Below are 24,218 nucleotides of genomic sequence, written 5' to 3'. Positions count from 1 at the left end.
TACCCTGACAGCAGAGTGCATTGCTCTGCTCTTTTGTATGGAAAAAACTGTGAGGCCTTCTGCTGTAGCAACTCCAGATGTATCTAAGCTGAATCATGGCTAGCAGAAGCTGAAGATGCTGGCCACGGAAACAGCCGAGGAGCACGTGTGGGAGGGAGCTACTGGAAAAGTTTAGAAATGGATTAAATGCAGAGAAAAGGACTGAGATCTCACAAAGAGTGGCGGGAACAAGACTGGGTCTTGGATCTGACCTCTCATCTGATATACAAACTAGTCAGCCATCTCCCCTGACAGTAAGCAGACTTCCTCTGAAGTCAAAAATCTGAACCAGCAGATGGAGTTTATCTGAGAATCTTACTCCTTTGCTGTAGCTGGAGAAAATTATTATCAAAAAGTAAAGGAATTAGCCATGCCCATCTTTTCCTTCCACCACGCTGCCATACGTGATTAAGGCTTTCAAAACATAGAGTAGCTTTTCAATTTCTTATTGCCACTAACAGCTGCAAATTATTTATAACTGTGCCCTGTTTCATCCTGTTATATGACCTGGGAGCCTTCTTCAAACAATAGACTGCATCAAACAAGATTAGCTTCCTTCTCTTATCACAACATTTGGAAGGGTACATTTGGGAACTCACATTTAGACAAGGTTTTTCAGGTTTTGGTTTGGTTGTTTGTTTTACTAGAGCAACAGCTTACGTATATACTAGCCAAACATACAGTGAAAGGAAATCTGAGCTAACATATGTTAAATTTCTACGTACGGCAGGATAAAGGATGATATACTCAGTTCTCTCTGAGAACATGATTCTTCTCAAACTACATTAAAAACTATAAAACAGACAGGTGCTTTTCAACAGTGTTACAAGGATTACTAAAATTTCTGAGGTCACAGAAGAGTGAGCCTATGGCAGTTCAAAGCAGTAAGTTCTTTAGTGAAAAACGTGAGCACCTACATTTTCTTTAAAATAGTTGAGGGAATTGTGAGAACTGTGAGCAGCTTCCAGATTACCTGCCCAAGTCTAAGCTTTTCAAAAACTTTGATATTAAATTAGTTCCTCGAAAACGCAGGTGCCACCTCTGCCACTTCAGCTGCCTTTTGTATTTACTTCTTGTATTGCACAGCAGTAGAGAGGACTAACCTCCCCGATCCTATGAACTGCACACCGAAATCTTCTCATGGGCAAGCCACAGAAACTGCAGAAACCCAAGACGGGGCAAACTCCAGGAGCAGTTCACAGGCAGGGCAGTGTCACGACTCTGTCCTTACTGCTGTCCTTACTGTCCCTGACAAGCTGTGCACGCAGCTGCCAGCCAAATTCCAACGCATGCTACCCACGTCAATCTCTGCTGGCTCCTACGCAGGGATTTGGAGCCTCTGAAAGAGCAGAGCCTTGATGTCAGTCTTGTAGCTGACAGTGGCAACAGAAGTCCTTGAAGTCCTGCACTGACCAAAGGCAAAGCTGGGAATAGTACTCAAGCCGGGCAAGCTCAAATCCTATTAGAGCAAAATGCCAGCCTTCAGCTGAGGAAGGGGTCACTTTTGTCACAGGCTGAGCGTAGCTCCAGAGAGTGGCTTATTTCCCCCAAATGTCTCAGAACACAGTCACATTTTATTTTGTTAAATATTAGTGATAAATAGTTTCACTCAGGTTTTATTCTCAAGTTGGCACATGAAAACACAGGTGGCTTTTTTGAAAGCACTTCACAAAATTTCACCGTTTCCTGTTTGTAATACTACCACCCATAAATTTTGTATTAATGGAGTTATTACACACAGCACCAAAAATGTGGTGGGAAACGAACATCTCCAGCTATTTGACCTTTTTGTTTACTTTTAATCCGAAAAAAGCTTTACATATATCAGGTTACACATAAAAGTTTCTATTTTGGTATTTGCAATACCTATTCCCAAACCACAGTTCCCAAAGTCACAATCTGCAAGGTTCTCAGAACAACTTACCATTCAACAGCCACCACAGCAAGGGAATGAAACCTGGACTTTCACTGATGTACTTCAAGCCTTTCAAGTTGATGCTCACGTTGTAAAGTGACATCAGCATTAGCCTGAAATGGAAAGGGAAAAGAAGTGACGTTCTTTGATTTCTTTGCATCTTTTGCTGTTTACACCCATCGCATATTGATGCAGAAGCATCATTCTAATAACTTACCCTGTGATAACAGAAACAAGTCTCAAATGCTATATAAGCAATGTTGTGCGGAGCCTTGTTTCTACTGGTAAGTCATATACCAAGTGGAAAAATATCCCACGTGACAGTAAGAAAGTCCCATCAAACTCCATGAAGCCAGAAAGGAATCCAGGTTGATTTTAGGATTTCAGGAATCCAGATTGATTACGTTCAATTTACAAGTGGAAAGAGATCTGGCTTTTTTTTTTTTTCCTCGTTTAAGTCAACAACACCAGAATTCAATTTGGCCGTAAACTGTGCTCTTCTCTTAGCACAGGCCAAAAGGCACTCCTCTTCAACACCCTTGTTGCCAAATGACATTTGGGCAAACTCTAAGCTTTTATTTTTTTTTTCCTCTGGTCTTTTATTATGGTCACTGACGTTGAAGAAGGACAGAACCAATATCCTGCCTTCCAGGTAACACGGGAAGTCGTCGGTTTGGCAGCTAGAAAGCATTTACTTACTTGGGAACTGAGAAAGATCTAAGATGACACCTCTGACAAACAGAAACCAAGACCGCCGTTCTTGACAGTTGCGCTGCACATCAGTGTGCAAACCACACAATAAAAATACACATAGCAAGTCTACAGTAATTTTAACCACATTCTGAAAAGCTTCCAGAAACTGCATTTCCTAATTTACCAGCCCCCTAAATAAGGAAGTTCATTAGTCATTTTTAGGGCTGCATACCAAACAGGTTATAAATTAAGCCAAAGTCCCAATTTTCCTACAGAGGCGAATCCAGATTTGTTGGAGAAGGCGCCGCGTGTGAAAAGGATGGCTCCAGCCTGCCAACCCCACCAGCTTCTCCCGAGGAGGCTTCCACTGCAGTTATCACAAGCAAGAAAAGCTTCAGCACGGTCACTAACTTGAAGAATCAGAAAACCATTAAGAAAAGCGGGGCTGACTGTAGGTGCCACCTCAGCCTCAGCCTCAGCTTTCCAGTGCTACCGAGAACAACTGTTAATGCAGAGGATTTTGCTGGTATTAAGCCTTCTCCTGCAGCTTCTGCTTTCATCCATCCTTCCAGCGATATTCTCCTGCCCTGCCCTTTACGCAGAACATCTGTGCAGCTGTGCAGTAGCCGGGAAGACAGGATATTAGTGTATTTTATGATTTGCTACGGTTGATGTTGTTGTGAATTTCTATTTATTTTCCAAAGATGACAGCACGCAAGTCAGTTTTCTGGACAATGGAAAGGGAAGAGGAATGAGCCCAGCTCCTCCAACATTTACGGAACATGTCATCATACCCACCCACAGCGTGCTGCTGGGTTGCAGACAAAACAATAGCGGAGAAACAGGAATGGGTTGGAACTTGCTGCTCTGTTCTGGGGCCAGCTTGGCTGTTGTTATCTCTCCTGGCTGTGATAAACCTGCCTGCCATTGTACTGTCACCATTTCCAAGCAAGAGGGAAATAATGTTGTTCCTCATGGACTTCACACCTCATGTCTGTAGTTAAACAAGCGACCATGCCTGAAGTTACTATGCCACCACCACAATTTCTGACAGTACCGTCAGACAGCGGGAGTGGAAAGCAACACGAGTCAGTTCAGGCAGCAATGGAAGAGGTGTGAGTTATATTATGTGCTGCACTATTACCAGTTTGATCACCTAGGCTATTAAGTAGTTAGAAGGAATAGTAGATAATTAAATCTGCTCCATCAGGGGCCACCAACAAGCAGCGTAGGGTGCTGTGGAGCTGAATTTGCAGCTTGTAAAGCCCACATGTTGCTTTTCATACGGCTCCTGCAGCTCCTGCTGGGTTCGAGAATCCAAGCCCTGACAAAGGACAGCAGTCGTAATTACCTATAATCAGCCAGAATGAAAGTGATCAAAAAGACAATCCCTTATAATGGAAAGTGGTAACATCTCTTGGCAATATCTTTCATCATTAACCTGTTTGACATTTGCAGTTAGAAATAACGTGACATAAAAAGATGCTGCTATGCTTGTATTTTTCTCTTACTTGTTTGCTTTGTGCAGACGAAAGAGACAGAGTAGTGGTGGTGATCCAGGAAAGTGCTGCTGTTTGGAGTGGCGGAAGACTTAACCCACACCAGAAGCCAATGTTAAATGGCTAGCCCAGAAGTAGCAGCATATTATTACTAATTAAACATGCTCATGTGGGCACAACGTAGAAACTTTTGCAGATACTTCAAACCAGCCTCACCTCTTGCACATTCCAACAAGTGTTTTTCGAAATCCGTATTCTTATTGAAGGAAACCTGATGCACAGAATTACTTTATAAACAATACTTTCTGTTTTTTGTTAACTTGAAAGGTTTTTTTTAGTTATGTACTTTGTAGTCTTCACACTTAGGCAAGGCTAAACTTAATTAACGTCATGTACTACTGTATCTGTCAATGCTTTCTTTAAAATCTAGAACTAAAAGCACAGCTAAAGTCCCTTCTCTTTTCTCTTTCACTGATAATACATGGGATTAGTATATACAACCAAATCTTTTCACTGTCTGCTTTCAATTACCACATAAGCAAAGTTGAAGATTCTTAACAATTCAATATAAGCAATTGTGTAAATGTTATTGACTGCCTAATAATTAAAAATGTTGAACAAAGCATATACTAATGAAAAGAAAATCTATAATCTTTCAACACCACTGTTTCAGAAAGGCAAAGAAACCCATGAGATTTCAGCCCTAGCACTCACATAGATGTCTTGGTTATACCTACTACATGCTCATAGACCAGAATGGATATTGTAGCAGTACTGGAATAAATGAGTTATTCTCTCTAAATGTTTTATTTATATGCTGTTACAAGTAAAACGGGATTGCTAGAACTAAAAGAGAATTCTTTTTCAGTTTACTTTGTGTTTGATACTGCTGTGTAGAACTAACTCAGTTTCCCCTGATTTGTCACACAGAAAAGAAAAATATTTTTAAAATATAAGCTAACAAAGAATTTTAAAACAAGAAAACTGAGCAAAGAACAAACACACCCTTGAAAATATGAAGCCAATTTTTCTCTTTTATTGCTTACATTTTAAGTTGATGTTTTCCTTCCATGTAACACCACGGTGATGTTTTAAGAGAAACACATTACCTTTCCACAATAATGGACATTTCCATCTATGAGATACAGCTGAGAAAATCTGTCTGTCTGTATGTATATATGAGTGTGTATGGGTGTATATAAATGTAATTCATGATGACTCTGAGTCTGTCTATATATAACTCTTAAATTTCACTATAATTTCTGTTAATTATCATATCTATCCTGTGATTGTCTTTCCTTTTGAATATCTTATGTTCCTTATGGCAGAGAGTTCTTCTGACATGTCTGCTTAGGAAAATGTTATTTAGAATCAACATGCAGCCAAAAAGCTCACGTGCAGTGAACAACTTAAAAACAAACAAACAACCCCCCAAAAAATAACCTTCTTTGCTGGGCTGGGAGAGTGGAAAATCTCCAGAAAGGCTAACGAAGAGGTAAGCGTTAGTAATGAGTTTTAGGAACTGAACACCAACAAGACACATAGGGAGCTTGTAGACAAAAAGGAAACCTGAGCACAGATGTAAAGACAAACACAGGGAAACATTGTGTGCTAAAACATTTGAGCAAATTAGGATCCTTCATTCCATGACAAGGCCATGAAGAAATCTCATTTCTGGCATTTGCTGTAATGTCACAATACAGCATTGTTTTTGGATTGCTTGTTTTTTAATCAAATGACAAGTTCAGAGTAAGAGGGGGAAAAAAAACACATTTCTTTCTTTGTAAAACACTGGATAACATTATCATAGCACTGAATTCAAGCTAATGCAACATATGCTTAAAATTTGAAGCCACGTATCCTCAGCTTTTAATAGCTCTGAGAAAAAAGGAAAAGCCAACAGTTTATTTCATTCCTCCACCACGCGGTAAGTACAACTTTTCCAGTGTCTGAATAGTGTAACATGGCCTTAAGGTCTTTTCTTTACAACTTGGCATCACAAGGTCTCTTTACAGGCAGCACCTTTTAGAAATGTAAGTGCATGGTGCTTCCGGCTATTAAAGTAGGATAAAGTAATCTAATTTTTGCTTTTAGCAAACCACATTTTTTCACTAAGCAGATGTCGAATTTTACAGTCTTCTTCACATTGGAAAGGAACAAGTATGAGTCCACATTTCCCACCGTTATTATTTAAAGCTTGACCTCACACCTTCCTTATCAAAACATGAGCCCCTTGTAAGCCAGAGGAGCATACCCCTGCTCATCCCTACAATATTACAGTGCTTAAGAGACTTTCAAAGAGACACACACCCTGGTTGAAGCCAGCATTGCAGCCAAGCCTAGTGCATATGCAAGGAATGCTGCTGTGAAAACAGTTTTCCAACAATTATTTCTCATGTCACCACCAGATTTAAATATTAGGAAGAAATTCTTTACTCAAAGGGTGGTGAGGCGCTGGCACAGGCTGCCCAGAGAAGCTGTGGGTGCCCCATCCCTGGAGGTGCTCAAGGCCAGGCTGGATGGGGCTGTGGGCAGCCTGGGCTGGGGGGAGGTGTCCCTGCCCATGGCAGGGGGGTGGAACCAGGTGGGCTTTAAGGTCCCTTCTGACCCAAACCAGTCTGTGGTTCTGTGATCTCCATGAAAGGAAATAACGGAAGAGTGGGAAGACTGCTGTAATCACTGTGATCTGCACTGTAAGGTAATGGATTTCATTTGAAAGAAAAAAAAAAAGTCACCATACACTTTGAATTTGGTACAGAGTCCAGGCTTCATGTCTCCCAGGAGGTGCACCATTGTGTCCAACAATTCACGACTTGAAGTAACCAGGAACTCACGGCCACATGCCAGCGCAGCCACATCTGTGAGAGAACACAAAACATTACTCTAAAAATTCATGTTTCGAACAAAGGTTTATGCTAATTATGAGGACAACTAAAAAAAAAAGTCAGCTGTGAAGAATGAACTATGGCATCTATATAAACTTCAAATTATAACCATCTACACAGCAAATACTGAAGCAGCAAATGATACTGATTAAACTCCTTCATAATCCTGCTTTGATAATTCAAATATTTATTCAGGGTGGCCAGTATCCTAATAGTAACACAGTGAATCATGAAACAAAATGTTGGATTTAAGCAGTTCTGAGCTGACATCTGCAAGTAATGTGGGAATGAAGCAGAGCTGATCATCATAGGTTCCGTTTTACAAAAATGAGATTGCAGATTGTTTTACAATCAGTCAGTCCAATGTGCCTGGCACAGTACACAACTGAAACGCTTGTGAAAGTCTACTCAAAAGTTCTTTTTCTATTTCTCTGCAATATTCATGCACAAACCAAAAGGCAAAAACATTTCCGGCAACTACTGCTCCAAAACATATTTTCCTGAAATGCTTTTCCTTACGCTTGCCCCATAATTCAGGGCATCCTCCTATGCAAGAGGTTATCTTCCAGCAACCTTTATCATGCTGAAGTTTCAGCAACCCCTTTCCTAAATCACAAAGAGAAAAATCTTGGCATTATCAAATTCACTGGAAAAAATTTGTATAAGCTTCAGTGAGGCAAGATTTCATTCCACCACAGTGATTCCTGCTCAGGCAGAACACCACCATCCTTCCCCATCCAAGCCTTTAAACCTTTTCTTTGTTCAGACATTGTTCAGACATTACTTTTGCTATGATTTCTTTTGTCTTTTTCCTCCAATGAGGCTATGGGAGAGAACTGCATCACACCTTTCCTTGGTACAGTGGCACAATGTGCCACATCCTGTGCTTTATTATAATCTTCAATGGAACCACGACACCTAAAATCACACGTTCAAGAAAGCTGTTAATGCACGATTCCCTTACTTGTATAAATACCCATTGTTTTATCTGCCTTACATCATGACATTAACTGATGCCATTTTGAGAGCTGCACTGTTTCACAAAAACGCAGCTGAGATATCGTCCCCATTTCTAATAGCCTTCCAAGTCAAGGGCAGCCAAACTAAGACAGATGCGTGGCTTCTAAAAATAAATATTTAGTATGGAAGTTAAGGAAGTTAGGTTTGTTAACTTTTACTTCTCTTAGCACCATGGAATTGGGAGATCTAGAAGACAGTGAAGGTAGAGTCCACCTGGCATCAACAAAATTCTCACAGTTTCAAAATGCTGAACACATACCTTGAGGTGGCTGCACCATCTGTAATTAATTTGAGATTAGAACATCTCTAAAATGTTAGAATTACCGGTGATTCAGAAAGTGTACTGCTTGACATTTACAAAGTAATGTGAATATACATGACGGGTAAAATGGCCCTTGTTTTACCTGAGATTGAACAGAAGTTTAAGGAATTTCAAAACTGAATGGCTTTTATACATCTAATCCTGAACTATGCTACAGAAAGTGCAACTCCTCACAGAGCTGCCAAATGACAAAATCTCTTAGAACCTTACAAGAATAGGAAGTCACCAAAATACTACATAACCGACTTCAAAAAGCTGTAATTATTGCAGTACCTATATGGCATGTGGAAAATCCCAGTGCCTACGGAATGCTATTTTGAGAGAGAACATGAACTCACTTGTTACAATCCCTGCCAAAGCTAACACAAACTGATTTTCATCAGAATCCAAATCCTGCTGTTTCATGTCTTCACTTAATGACTTCACAAAGCTCTCCATAGTCTGTGCAGTGATTGTAAAAAACTTTGCTGCTTTGCTCTGCAAGTGTGGAGGAGAAAAAAAAGGATTATGCACACTACAGCAACAATGATTATTAGATGCTACAGTCAACTGGACATTCTGCAATATTCCTAAGACATCCAGTCACCTCACAAGACAGCGGAAAACAGCAGGTACACACTAAGTGATGTGTTTAATCCTCTAATATTAGAAACCGTTACCTCAGGAGACTATGGGAAACTACTCAATGCTACATTTATTTGTAAGACTATACTATTGTGTATTGACCTTCTAAACCCACAGGAATACGTATCAAACAATAGAACTAATGCTTAGTCTCAACACTGAGGACAGTAGCTTTTTGCTTTGCAGTAGTCACATGAAGTGTTTCATATTCACATTTCAAAACAGACATTTGGGTCAACATCCTATCCAGCTGAGGACTGGACAGCTGCCTAAGTTAGTGGTTTGACATGAATTTCCTATGAAAACGGATTAAATGCCCAGCAAATAAGCATTTGATTGGATCCTAAAAGGATTCATGAATTGCTCAATACAGATTGGAGAACAAGTGACTACGCAGAAGTTCCTTGGAAAAGGAAATTGAGGTCTCTTCTGGGTCACAGGTTGGATTTTGGTCAGCAGTGTCAGAAGTACAGCCCATAATTATGTGATGCAATCTTCCCCAGGCAGCACAAGACCTCAGCAGGAATACTGCTCTGTTTTGGGGTGTCTCAGCTGAAGAACCGACCGGCCAGCACAAAGCTCAGAGCAGATCAAAGAGCCTTGTCAGAGGGGCAGGCAGAACCCACAGAGAAGAACTGAAAGAATCGTTCCTGTTTATTAGTAATTCTGACCTGTAAAACATTGCTGAAACACTATTTCCCACAGAGAATTCTGTTTTTTGTAAAAAAAAAAATTAAAAAAAAATAATAGCCTAACAGGAAGCCCAGATTTCCCAGTGCATTTAATAATTTTGCTAGTTGTTTCAGGAGAGAGCTGAAACTTCTAGTAATTTCCTGCAGCAACCCAGTAAAACAGACAGGCAGTTCAAGAAAGTGCCTAGAAATTACGATCATTTTGTGAAATTCCGGAACATCTATTCATTTTTCAAAGTGACTGAGAAATTCAGTATTTTATCAAAACCACTGTCGTCACAATATGTACAAATCTACTGATACCGTTCATTTATTCCTCCATTGCTCCACATTGACCACATCAAAGACGTCTTTTGGGAGGAAAGCAATACAGTTCCTGCAGGGTGATTCCAGCAACAGGGAGTAAAAGGCAGGGTCAGCCAATACTCCATTTCTTCACAAATTAAATTGTGGTCCCCGAAGAACAGGAATAAAGGGATCATGGGGAAGAGAGCAGAAGAATGCACTTCTGCTTCGTCTGGATGTACTTTAACTACTTATATGGGCAATGTCCCTCAAAAAAGGTCATTTTAACATAAGCAGTGATGACATTTCAAGCAGCAAAAGACATGAAATAAAGTGAAGGAAGAGAGACTACTACTGCAGACTAGCATCAGCTATTATAAAAAAGTGAATTCACATGAAAACACAGAAGAGTACTAAGCAAACCAAGTAATTGGTATGTCGCACAGACCCCAAACAAAATCTTTTGTCAGTCTCTTGAGGTGCCACTGGTGTCCTCTCTGCTGAGCCTTCTTCTTTCCAAACAACCATTCCTTAACTAGCGGGGAGGTCTGAGAAGCTGAGGCAGAAACCAGTCAGGTTTATAAACAGCACATGTTACATACTCTGCACAGCCTAATCAGCTTGACAGTGCTTTCATGGAGCTGAAGAATCTCTCACTCACAGACATGGAGATAAGGGCAGCTCTGAGAGCAGCCATTAACGTGCTTGAGCTCAGATGGCGTAAGGAGCCCTTGGCATGCCAAGGAAACCCTGAATGAAAACATCAGGTACCATGCCATAAAACGCAAAGCCATTTTTCACCATAGCAGGTAACTGAAATAGCCGACCACTTCGTAGGATCCAAAATTTCTCATGCTGAAGTAAACCCTGCTGCCATCCTGAAATCAAACCTTCGGTTTCTGTTTCAAAATTAGAGCCCTGAGAAGTGAATATTCAGCTGCAGTTTTTTTTGGGGAAAGACATCTAGAACAATCTCATGGGAATTAATTCATCTTTGGCACATGCAGGTAGGCATACTTGAAAACTCTCATGCTGCTTCTCTGGATGCTTCTCCAAGCTCTAGAAATGTTGAGCCTGGGTAGGAACACCTGGCATTTCTCACCCAATGCCTTGCAAACTACTTGTGCTACAGTTCAAATTTGCTGCTCAAGTTTTTGCCTAACCCATATGGACACGAACGCTCTATTAGTCACAAACACCATTTCAGTCAATCTGTGTTACAGAACTGTACAAAAGACCTACTTCTGTAACTGTGCAATGACTGAAAAAGCTGAACATTGGTCCCTAAGGCATGAAATTATCTTGAATTGATGCCACCCTTCCCCACACAGTTAAATATGAGCAATAGCTTGAAAGCACTCCTGATGTTCTTATACATTTTTGTAGTTCATAGCACCTTCTCAGGGGAAGGGGGAAGATGCTACAGGCATCACAGCTTGTCCAAAAATAACTCAAACCAAAAACTTTTTATGACAAATCTCCATCGTCTCTTAATAACCTGACTCACTGTCAGCTGTAATCTGTCGTCGATGCAATGCCATGCAATCCTTTTATGTTTTTCCTAGTAGTCTTGGTGCAAACCCAGCCACTTTTCTTATAATGTTATGGGCACCAACACAAGAAAGTGATGTCCACAAATTTTGCTATGACCTTCACCGGAAGAGCAGAAGTTCAGGGTGCTCTAATGATTGCTAGGAGTAACTACAGCAGAAGCATTCTGCCTTTCAAATAAACTTCTGAACAAAAGTATGGCATCTTCATAGTAAGGCCTTACACGAATCATCTCTGTATCGATTTTGGTTTTACTCAATTCCATTTAATTTTGATATTTAAGACTGCTTCCAAAAAGGCTTCCACTAATTTTACTCTCATCTTGTACAAAAGTGGTAATTTACAGCACTAGTGTTTTGTTTGATGGAAGCGTGACCTTTCAGTACCGTTTCTCAAGTCAAGTAATGATGGCGAGTCACCAGACGATTGTCTGCTCTTACAGCCATAAACTGTCCCGAAATATGCGATGTGGTTTTATACTGTTTTTGTTGCTCTGTGGAGGCTTTGTAGCACCTGCTTGCCTGTCAGTTTTTTTGTATTTTGTATCTTGAATCACCAAAAGCTATCAATGAAAGGTATCACTGTACAGCTTTTTAATACCCAATACAAAGTTATACTTGCTTTTTGGTGCGCCCGATCTGAAAAAACTTTTACAAGCACACTAGTTCACCACTAATTATAATGAACTAACACTATTCACTCAGATGTTCACCATGCTGCTGAAAAATCAAGACAGAAGAAACTGTGGCATCAGTTTACTCAGTTTCAGTGGAAGTTCCTCTCGTGTTGGCTATGACAAGACTGAAAATTGTATTTTTGTCAGCCTTGTTCTTCCGATCCCTCCTAATTCCATCAGCTGCACGTGGCAGTGAACTTGTGTTGGCTGTAATATTACCATTGTCTTTAACTGTTGGGTTGCTTTGTGTTTATTTGCATTTAATAAAATACCTGTCCATGAGATTCATAGAATCATAGAATATCCTGAGTTGGAAGGGACCCTTAAGGATCATCAAGTCCAACTCTTGACACCGCACAGGTCTACCCAAAAGTTCAGACCATGTGCCTAAGTGCACAGTCCAATCTCTTCTTAAATTCAGACAGGCTCGGTGCAGTGACCACTTCCCTGGGGAGCCTGTTCCAGTGTGCAACCACCCTCTCTGTGAAGAACCCCCTCCTGATGTCAAGCCTAAATTTCCCCTGCCTCAGCTTAACCCCGTTCCCGCGGGTCCTGTCACTGGTGTTAATGGAGAAAAGGTCTCCTGCCTCTCGACACCCCCTTACGAGGAAGTTGTAGACTGTGATGAGGTCTCCCCTCAGCCTCCTCTTCTCCAGACTGAACAGGCCCAGAGACCTCAGCCGTTCTTCGTACGTCTTCCCCTCCAGGCCTTCAGTAGACTTGAAACAGCTAGGCATTCTAAATATTTACATGAATCTTGGAAATTAAGTTAGCACAAAGACTGTATTAGGATGAAGATTTAAAGGAGTTGAGAATTGATGGATGTATCTTCTCTTCCATGGAATTGGCTCCTCCAAGCTTTCTGCTGGCATGGGAACCGCTGCTTGTGCACAGTGCAAGTCTTTTGTGCAAGTATTGTTAGCTTGCAAAGACATTTACGTTGTGCTAGCTGTAGCCTTGCTTCCAATTTAACTGTGTGTGGTAGAAAACAGTTAATCCTTCTTTGATAACGTGCAATTTAATTACTGCACTTATTCCCAGCCTGCTACATATTGCTAAATAGATCCAGCGCTTCTTAAATAAAAATGGATTTTCCCCCCAAAACATACAAATCAGAAAACATTTTTACTGTCCAATTAGTTTCTGAGATATATCCCTACATTGAAGTGTGTTACAGAGCAAGGTACTTCTTGTAAATACCCAACAGCATCGCCACTGCTAAGTGTTCCCCTGCCATACTTACTCCTCCTAGGATGGTTTTAACAGCTTCCTCGTTGCTGGAGACACCCCACAGCAAGGTGCACACCGCTGCACCCATCTCTGTGCAATACTCTGCTTGCTGCAGGAGCTGCTGCTTAGCCTCATGCAGGTGCTGCCGGAGGTCTAGTTTCTCCTGAAACAGGACAAGGAAATTTTGGTTGCATTTTCTGTCAGCCCAGGTGTTTTAGGCTACAGGACAGAACAAGAAACATCATCAAGGCCATATATGAAAGAAGGGGGGGAAATTCACAGCAGTTGCAGATGCAGACCTTCTCTCCTGAGCTCTATCCGAGTCGTGTGTCTATCATGTAGGCTGACAGTAACCAGAAGCCTGTCCACAAGGTCAGCCCAAGTGACCCACTCAGACTGAGCGGCACCTAGAGAAGCCTGATAGGAAAGTCGACTCCTGAGCAAATAGCAGCATGTCTCCGAGAAAGGGAAGGATTTCAGAGGTCAGCCTTTCCAGCCACCTTACGAAAGATAATGGGCACATCTTACAGGAAGAGAGAGTTGGATCGTTTTTCAAAATGGACCGCCTTAGCCAATGTGGCAGAGTTGCTGGCTATCTGGGATAAATCCTGTTGTCTCTTCCAACTTCTTTCAGCTGGCACATTCCTGAACAGCAGTGGCAAAATGAGACAGAGTCCCTACAAAAACAAGCCTAAGGTTTGAAGTTTAGAGTGCCTTTCATGCTTAGGACCAGAAAAGCCCATGCTCTACCATGTATCCATCACCTGAGCGAGCTTGCAGAAAGCACAGAGCAATTCAATACAACCAGGACACGGTTTCAGTTTGCCAGTACTTCCTTCCAATAAGATGGGAAGCTGGCCATAAGATATCATGAGATTTGGTATGATTCTATGTCTCACGGGCTTGCTAGAAAATGCCACGGGGTAGTGAAGCTGCTGCATCTCGTTCTGTCCATTCTGGGGGTATGTGATTTTCAGATTCAGCTCAGAAAACACCTTCCTCAACCCAACCTTCCCCATACCTCTGGTTATCACAATGAAGTCTGGGGAATGAGAAGGGATCTTTTCTATGTCATTTTGGAAAGTAAGCGAACACAACAAAACTTTCAAGCATGTATTCCCAATGAGATTTTAAAATAAGTATCTTGTCATTTTAGGGGTTCACCTCAATGGTTGGGAAAGAACAGAAAGGTAAACTCATCTACAAATGCACGTAGCATGGTATTTACCAGTACAAAGCTGCTTGTCTTCTGTTTGTCATCTATTACCTACCTAGACTCCTATATCACATCTGACAGACATATTTGAGTTGCTTTATCATGCTGCTAATGGAACACACAGAGTGTAGTCTGTAAAATTCAAATGAAATTTATGAAGCAGGTTGCTGCGTGTATTTTCTCTCTGGACTCTCTCTCACCTTATAATTCAATACATGCAAAAGGCTGACACTTGCTGTTGATTTTGTAGGCATGAAGTGCCAGGAAAAGTCTCTTAACTCTTAATTCCTCTATAACAATGCTGAGACACAAAACTCTGCCATACCATAGAGCTAGATTCCCCCAGCAATGATGCAAAGCCACCACACGAAATGCCAGAATTTCGAATACATCGAAAGCAACACCAGAACAAAGGTACAAAGCAAGGAAAACAAAGTAGTCCGTTCAAGAGCCAAGAAAACAAATAGAGCCTGCAAAAGCAAACAACCTAGCTGGAAGCAGCACTCCCGAGAGTTCACATCACGAAGCAATCACTGTGCTGTGCAACACCACCATCTTCAGGAAATGGTCAAGGCACACAAACACAGCAGCACTTCAGTACCTAACTACAAAAAGGCAAGGAAGGCATTAGCCAAGAATAACATGTGCACTTCCAGTTTTGCTCAGGTTCAGAAAGCAGCGCAATTCCCTAATCAGTGACACAACGCTGCAAAGAAATTTTGGAAAACGGAATGTTGATTGCTGATCCCCTAAGAAAAGGGCACTGCTCAACCAGAAAAGGCATTTACTTTATGATCGTTTCAGTGTATCACTTCCTTTTCCTTCAGGAGATAAATACGTAGAAAATAATTCAGGAACTATATGCAAGGATGCCTACAGCAGAACAGCAAGCAAATGAAACACACCGTGCAAAGTGATTAGCAGGAACAAAAAATCACACACACAACATCATCATTTATCCCAAAGAGCTAAAGGATGTCATAATGTATATAAGCTCAATCCACTCAAATAGACTTTTGTGGCATGCGACAGGAGCTATTTAGACAACTGATGTATACTGCTCTACAGCAAAGACAAGAAGAGAAGTGCTTTGATCTGGAACACAAGAACTGCTACTCTAAGTAAACTATCCGTGCTTGAACTAGGAGTTTCATCCAAAAGAAATCACAGACCTACACCACCTCCCATTCGTTCTGTAAGATTAACATGCATAAAAGTTGGGGCCCACTTATTGAGTAGCTACAACAGCATTAAACATTAATATCTAAGCAGCATGAAATACTAGAGAGATTTCATCCTGGATGCTTGTACAACTAACCACAGCACAACTAAGTAGCTATTGCAAAATAGCTGTTCCCGAAGATACTTCTTTTGAAGTAAGGAATACACAAATAGACAGCTATTCCATCACACTGGCTACCAAACTTCATTCCAGAATGACTTCTCCATACAGACATGCCCTAAAACAGCAAGTCTTATCTTTTCACTTATTTATTTTTCAAAAATGAAGTCATTTCTGTAGACTCATCTGCCTTTGTGCAACCCCCTACCTGGCAGATGCTATCTCTAGAACCCCAGCAAGATGAGATTCTGCTGACTACAGGAGACAGCTCACAGTTCCGAGGAAGTGAACTTGCACAGGCAAATAATCACCACTGATTCACACATCCCTCTCAAAGATTAAGCCACCGGTCTGCATGATCCTGTTTGAATCCAAAAGGCTTCACGGAAGATCTGCAGTCTGAGAGGTCATGGTCTGGGTTATTCCTTCACTGTTAACAACTTTCCTCTTATAATCGCTAAGCACAATATTGACATAGCAAAAGGAGCACTGTAATTCTGTTTTGACTCGCAGCTGTACATGGCAGTTGGATCAATAAGTGCACTGAGAAAGGCTATTAAAACTAAACAAAGGTACACAGCTTCAAGCAAGCCAAACAAGAAACTAGTTTCATTTTCTATATCGCGTGGCTTACATTATCTTCTGTTTTTCTCTTTGAAAATATGTTATAGTTACACTGAATTGAAAAAAAATATGATTTTGTAAAGTACCGTTTCAATGCCAACTGCACCACAATCTTCCCAAATACCCATTGTTTTACTTCAGCATGTTAATAGAGGCAAAATGATAATGATTGATTTTTAACACTCCTAACACCAGGAAGAACCCTACCAAGAAGCCCAGAACACAACCCCACACAGCTGCACCTCGCAGGATATGCAAGCTTGAGAGATCTATGCAGCTATGCAAGAGTTATGTATGTAAGTGGCTGCCTGCTCACTGTACTTGTCTCCGTACATGTTGAATACTGTTTTGGTATCTTGTCATATCTTATCTTGTTATAATATTGACCTTTTTCCCTTTCGACTGGGGAAAAATGCATCAAATGGTAATGAACTTCTAGGTAAGTAGTTGACTCATCATCTAACTACATGAATAGAAATCCCAGACTGTTTTCCAGGCTGATGATGTGGCATGAAAATGGAAAATTGATCGCTACTGCTCTTGTTCTCAAAGCTCAAGAACACAGGTATCAATATACCACCAACAAATATACCTTCTTCTCTCTCATGCAATCTGCCTGGGCTGCTTCCAGGCGGGCTCTGAAGTGTTCACAATCCATTTTTAACTGCTCTAGTTCCTCCTCCTTTTTCTCCATGCCTGTGATAGAATAAATTAAATAAAGGAAATAATAAGTTACGACCAACTGGCTTGCACTAAAAAAAAACGAATCCACTAAATGCAGATGCGTTAAATATTTGCTTGTGTTAGGCCACCTCCTAGTGGCTAAAGTGACATACAGCAATCTGCCACATAGCTCCTACAAAATCTAAATGGACAAGATGTTTCTGATTTAAAACAGGGAAAGACTGAAAGCAACACATCTATCTACTAAATACTGTGTGCTGATAAAACACCATCCTGGAACCGAGCTCCAGATCCCCAGGGATTTTTTAAAATGTAGTCAATTTTCTACTTTTTTGGTCTCACAATCTGTCTGGTATCTTCAATGAATTCAGTGAATACAGAGAAAATCTAAAAAAAAAAGAGTACCGAGGTCATTCAAAAGTGATTGGTTCAATATGCAACATACAAATTATGTGAATAGTAAGAATGTTGTGCAGCTATTTCAAGTATTTAAAAAATAATAGTTATAAAGCATTTAAAAAAAATGATAAACCATTTTAACATTGTCAGTGACAAATTTTATCACTGACTCCCTTTAAAAAATGTGTCTCTGATGTCATCACGTCACGTAAGACACATGTATTTCACATGACAATTTAGGTGCTTTATTTTAGTGAATGGAAATCAAGTTCAAAGCACTATATTTTGAAATACCAATATCTTAAAAAAAAATCAGCCTGAAGGTTATTTTTAACAATTACTGAGGTTTATATAGAGATATAGTATTTTATTTTAAAAACCATGGTTCTGAGGGGTTGGTATTTATACTAAAAAAAAAAAAAAAAAAAAAAGGAAACACATTTAAGTAATTCCAAGCAGTAACTGTATCTACTGTATTTTTTATTAGCTTAAAAACAAGTTACAGGCCACTTCAAGCGCCACACCCTTGACTCTGAATGTTCACTTTATAGCTTAGCACACTTTATGTACTTCGCCTTATACGTGGTCAATATTTTTGAATGTGTTTACCAATCAGCATATCATATTAAACCATAAAAAGATAACGTGAAAAATACAGCCCTTACTATCCAAAGAGGTTGGATTCTGGCATTTTGTTTAGTAATTCTACATTTTTTGGAAATAAATTCCTTTATTTTTGTCCTAAGGGACAAAATATTATAATCTCAAATACACACACATTGCTTTGAGTAGCAGCTATAAACGAAGATAATTTAGCTACATACACATACAGCTTTTCTAAAAAGGTGGAACATATTTCCCTCAGCCCTTGTGTGATTCTAAGCCACCTCACTAAGATTTTTTAACAGAAACCACAGAGGCAAGGAAAGGGTCCACTCCTAGGAAACAGATATGTGCCAGGGCATGTTCTCCAAGCATTCAATTCTTTTCAACCTGCAACTCAAAGGAAAATCATTAAAATGAAAGGAATTGATTGAATTTTTGAGGAACTACTCAAGTTAGTGGTAGGAAACTTTCTTTCTCTTCCCTCAAGTGAAGAAAGTCCAGTCCCACACACCTATTACCATGTGAATGTGGGTCTTAAGTGCTTGAGGGAAAGGCATCTTGAGTCAGAGCAGGGCATGCTCTGCTTATCAATGCAAGAACCTCTTCATCCTTGCCAAGTACATCCAGTGGAACCAACCCCCAGGGAAACCCTCTGGCTCTGGAAGGAAAGGAATGGAAAGAATCACCTCCTGCCTTTGGGAGGCTGGATCCACCCTGAATTCAGCAACAGCACAGCCAGCAGGCACACAGACACTGCATCCTTCACTGCTGGACTTCAAAGGTCCTGGAACCAAAACTGAGCCAGGAGAAAGGGAATGCCATTAACTACTGTGTGTCAATACAGCACTACACCTTATCTTTTAACGTCCTCCAGATGAAAGGGGAAGTATTATACTCTATAGAGTATCCTGATGTTTTACGTCAAGGGAAATGAGGCTTAGGTCCACCCTATATGAAAAAAAAAAAAAAAGGTAGTGTTTTAAGTTGATAAAAAGAGACCTACTTCTAGCTATGCCTTGTTCCTGGAAATTCCCTCTGTTATGTCCAATCAACTCTCCCAGCTGTGTACTCCTCTGCTCTGAAGTGAATTCAAGGTTGAATGCACCAGTCCCAACATTTGACAGCCCCTTACCACACAGCAGTTTAATGAACGCCAGAATAAACACCAGGCATTTTGCTGGCATCAAACATCACCACAGCTGTGCTGCTCACCCCCGGCACACCGTGGTCTTGCCAGCACAACAGGGAAGTCTCACCAGTTCTCCCACTGCCTGCAAGTCCCAGCCCTCTAGTAAAAAAGTTCCTTCCCTCTGGAGACTAAAATCTTGAAGCTGACACTGTCTACTTCATGCAAGTGAAGAGGAAGCTTTCACTAGCAACTTGGATGAACAAAAAAATATGAATGACATCTTTATATACACAGGAAATACCTAATATTACCACTGCAGTAGTAAACCTCATTTTGGGAAGAAGTGACATTTTTCTCTATGAGTAACAGCAGACTCACAAGCAGGCTTTGGGCAGGACAAAATAAGCGGCACGCTTCAGTCCAGGTGGGCTCATTCTCAGCCATGCTATAGGTCACACCAGGGTATTTTCTGGAACAGAGATCTGCTCACAAAGCTCTGGCAAGTGGAGAACTGAGTACAATCACAATGAACACCAACAAGCGATGTAATTCCAAGACTGCCAGCAGCTGTGCTGGTGTCCCTGTGACGTCCCATCTTCCGTGAACCAAATCTTCCCCTCAGCATGCTTCTGCCACTACAGAGGTGGGGTAGAGCGGAGTAGCAAAAATCACTTGACTTGTCCAACTGTAGTGCAAAAGAGTGGCAAAAGACTGAATAAATATTCAAACCACATCATTAATTGGAAGGGAAGTCTCTGTTGTGGGGATATACGTGAGATAATCTGAAGCTGACTCAGCTTCGGGCCTACAAGGCCGAAGAGCCTACAGAGTACTGGCTAGGCAGCAAAACATTTGGAAGAAAGCCTTAAAATCCCTGTGTTGACATCACAAATCTGCAGCTTGAAGACCCTGACACTTCACCCTGATGCCTGGCACAAGAAGTGTAAGAATGATCAGTGAGAGAAATCTCCAGACTGAGCACTAAAAATAAAAGGGTAAATCAAGGGTCTGACTAGCTGAGGTTCTTGAATCCTTAACCCAACTGGAAACAGTCCTTGATGTCGTACAACAACACAGATCATTTCCAGAACCTACATCACTTCTTATGGCATGGATGATGTCCTGAGTGGCAGCAAGAGGGACAGGTGGCACAGTCTCCTCATCTCTATTGGTATTTGATGGCATGGAAAAATCCTTCCAAAGAGTGGATCATGGAGACAGCTGGAAACTTGGCCTCAATATACCACTTGGTATCAGAGATGGGCCTTCAGGCAGTATCTTAGTCTTTCTTTGGAGGAGAAAAGGACGAAAAGCATTGGCGCTAAGGTTCTGCCAGCGACTGCAGCAACTTATAATGCTTAGCATGCAGTTCTGAAGAGGAGGAACCGCTGGAGAACACGAGCATTTGAGCCACGATGTTTTCTAGGTATTCCACTGTAGTTCTCACTGAGAAAGCTCAGTAAAGAATTAGTTAATTGTAGAAAAGCAACCCGAAGCCAAAGGATCCTACGAAAAGTGGTTCCACATTTGTCTGACACCAAGACGTCATTTCAGAAGGCCTTCTGAATGTGGACACCCACACCAGGAGGTAGGGACGTGCTAGACAGATCCTCCTTGGCCTGGCTGCTTGGGTGTTTGAGGGAGTCCCACACAGCAGGAGTCAAGAACAGACTCAGCATCAAGGCAGAGTTCTTAGCCAGACTTTGCAAATTAACCTTCGATTAATCACTTAATATTCCAGAAGATACACCCTTTCTAATCTGTTTGAATACTTGTCTCATGTCTTTTCAGACAAAAGCGATTCCTAGGAGAACGAGTGAATTGTATTGCTGCACGTAAGCTACATGCTAGGCACGGATCTGGCTCAGATTTGGTCCTGATGTCATGTTGGAAGTGATTTAGTTGTTGGAAAAATAATGCAAAGAGAATTAACACAGAACAAATGGACGCTGGGGACAGCAGTAAAAAGACTTTTGCAATAGTGTCTCCAACGTTTTTATTACTATTATACTTACGGCCATAAAAAATATACAAGCTAAAACCAAGACAAACTAGATATAAAAATATTACCTCTTCAGTCAGATTTAACGTCTTATCTGCTGCAATTCATCATTTTTATTATTTTGGTTTTTGTTTTTCATCTCAGAAGACGTTTTGAAAAACAGAGTACTTACCTCTTCTCTCAAAGAAGAATTACTTTCCTTTTTTTTTTTTTTTTTTTTTTGGGATACAGCTTCCTTTACTGACTGAATTAAGTATGTTTTTGTCCACAGCAAAATATTTTTAAAGATTAATTTGACATAAGTCTAATTATTTCTAACGTAGTTTCTAATTTTCCTCATTACGATCACATCGATTTAATGAGGCAGTCATTGAACATTATAGTTTAATCTGGATTACCTCAACAAACTCTGTAACCATTCAAAAACCAGTTTATTCTAAGTAGTTTTGACAGAAACTGCAACATGGTACCACTCACTTGACTCAACAGCATCCAGTTTCTGGAATGTCCACAAGATATCCCCATTTAATATTTTGGGCAAGAAATCCCGCAATTGCATAACCTCAGTTGTCAGCCTTTCCAAATCACTCCTTCTAACCTTAACGAAGTCCTCTTTGGTCTCAGCCTTCTGAAATTGGGAAAAAAACAAACAAACAAACAAACAACAAAGACAACACACACACAAAAACCATACCCACAGAACACCACAAAAACCCTCCAACCAACAACAAAGACACCGCTACTGCTCTGCAGTACTCCTTCTCTCTCAGACAAAAAGATTGTTCTGTATTACAGCATTTCAGAAATTCGTAACCTGATTTTAAAAAGGAACTAGCCAGTAATAATTTAAAACAAGACTCTGGAATAGAAACTCTACGACTGTAATCTAATTTTTGCCACTCTGGCCTGAAGCAAACCCTATTACTTCTTTTCATGTTTCTTCACCTAAAATGTGTGCAAGGTCCCTCAGAACGTTGCAAAAATTAACATTCACATGTTTGAAACTGTTAACAGATGTACATATGCTGAGCTATTGTTTTGAGACAATTGTTTTTGTTGTAAAGCATACGCTATAAATGTTTTTAATTAACTCAAGTATTTGCAAGATCCTCAGTCACCTTTGCTAAATTACCGCAGCTCTTTCAGAAGAAATTATATTTTTCAAAATAATTCACCTTTTGCAAGGAGCAAAAATAATTTGCAATCTAATCCCATATAGGAGTGACTCAATCCCAAGTAAATACAAGAAAAACATTTACTAATTTCCCCTTGTGCCAAGCTACTCCTCTGAAATAACTTCAATTTCGAAGTCCAAGAGAACATGCATTAATTTTAAGATGATACAGAAATTTCTGTATAAGAACTCCTAAACTCCAGTTTCCAATGTATGTATATATGCCCGTTGCTGTATCTTAAAAAGGTTACCATACACACACCAACAAAGGTTTAACTTCCCTTGCCTAACACATTAAGCACCTAGTATGCTTTCACAAAGCAAAAAATACATCTCCAAGCACCACTTTGCTTTCTGAGAATGCCCCAAATCTCAGTAGTTGAGATCCTTTATGTAGAATATAACAACTTTTTCAAGAAGGAAGACGGTATCAGAGAACAACGTAAGAAGCCATCTCCTAGAGGTACAAAGCATGCCATCCCCACAGCCATCTCAAGTCGAGCTGCCCGGGACTGATGGAGGTTGTTATTACTGGGTACCTCTCCCAGTCCCACAGAAAATGGGACTACCATTTCTATCCTTTCCAGCCACCTTCTACAGTTCTCCTTCCCTACTCCCTCAGGTTAACCACTTTCTTACACATTTGCTTCTTGCCCACTTTCTTTCCTATCTCTCTCAATCCTAGACATTTGCATGGACAAAGCAGGCCAGTTCCAGCCTTCCCACTTCACAGAATCACAGAACCATTAGGGTTGGAAAAGACCTCCAGGATCATCTGGTCCAACCATCCCCCTACCACCAATGTCACCCACTAAACCCTGTCCCTAAGCGCCACGTCCAACCTCTCCTTGAACACCCCCAGGAACAGTGACTCCACCACCTCCCTGGGCAACCTGTTCTAACACCTGACTGCTCTTTCTGAATACTACTATACTCTTTTAATTTTTCTTCAGAGATGTCAGAACCAGAATGAAGGCATGGAAGGAAGGTTTTCAACTAAAGTCACGTTTAGGAAGTGCTTATGGCAAAGCACGGCCAAGTACCACCACATCACACAAGTCACTGAAAAACAACTGATTTAGGTCTCAAGAACGTATGGAGGGCATATATGGCAGCAGGACTCCGTGATGGAGTGGCATGTGAACGCCTGTACTGATATGAAGCCCAGAAAGGCCAATAGTGTCCAAAACGTGGCAGAAGCAGGAAAATAGCATCATTTGCTACCAGAACCAGAACAAAACACACAGCTGAAGCAGCAGGAGTGCGGTATGAAACGCACACCACAGCGAAACCACCCCGCATGCGTCGCTCTCATTGCAAATACAGCGTTCAGACAGTTTTTATTTCCAATATTGGCAGCGCAGCCCCCACAGCACCCCCCACCCCACACCACCCAGCGACCAGCACAAAATGGCGGCGGCGGCTCCCCTCGTTCCCCGCCGCCCTCCGCGCTACCTGCGCGTCCCCCTCGAGGCCCGCGCGGCGCCGCATGGCGGGGCGCGTGACGTCACGCCCGGATCCCCCGGGTCCCCGTGACGTCACCGGCGACGAATAAAACCTTATTTGGGCAAGGGCGCGGGCAGGGGGAGGGAAGGAAGGAAGGGAGGAAGG

General features: G+C 41.1%; 1 protein-coding gene across 1 annotated transcript in view; it reads right to left on the bottom strand.

The window, feature by feature from the left end:
- HSF2BP (heat shock transcription factor 2 binding protein) overlaps window positions 1-24,196 on the bottom strand; it is a 30,696-nt gene extending 6,500 nt beyond the window's left edge. The window contains exons 1-7 of the mRNA XM_084295413.1: window positions 24,063-24,196; window positions 21,911-22,061; window positions 17,206-17,309; window positions 13,445-13,594; window positions 8,712-8,850; window positions 6,887-7,004; window positions 1,964-2,067 (exon numbers count right to left, since the gene is read on the bottom strand). Coding sequence (XP_084151539.1) covers window positions 1,964-2,067; window positions 6,887-7,004; window positions 8,712-8,850; window positions 13,445-13,594; window positions 17,206-17,309; window positions 21,911-22,061; window positions 24,063-24,098 — 802 coding nt within the window. The 5' untranslated portion in view covers window positions 24,099-24,196. The remainder of the gene's footprint in view (window positions 1-1,963; window positions 2,068-6,886; window positions 7,005-8,711; window positions 8,851-13,444; window positions 13,595-17,205; window positions 17,310-21,910; window positions 22,062-24,062) is intronic.
- Window positions 24,197-24,218: the final 22 nt, after the last annotated feature.

The sequence above is a fragment of the Netta rufina genome, assembly GCF_964035555.1.
Source record: "Netta rufina genome assembly, chromosome: 1".
NCBI classification, from domain to species: Eukaryota; Metazoa; Chordata; class Aves; order Anseriformes; family Anatidae; genus Netta; species Netta rufina.
The sequence above is the reverse complement of the archived record's forward strand: the minus strand, read 5'-3'. Positions and strand labels throughout refer to the sequence as shown.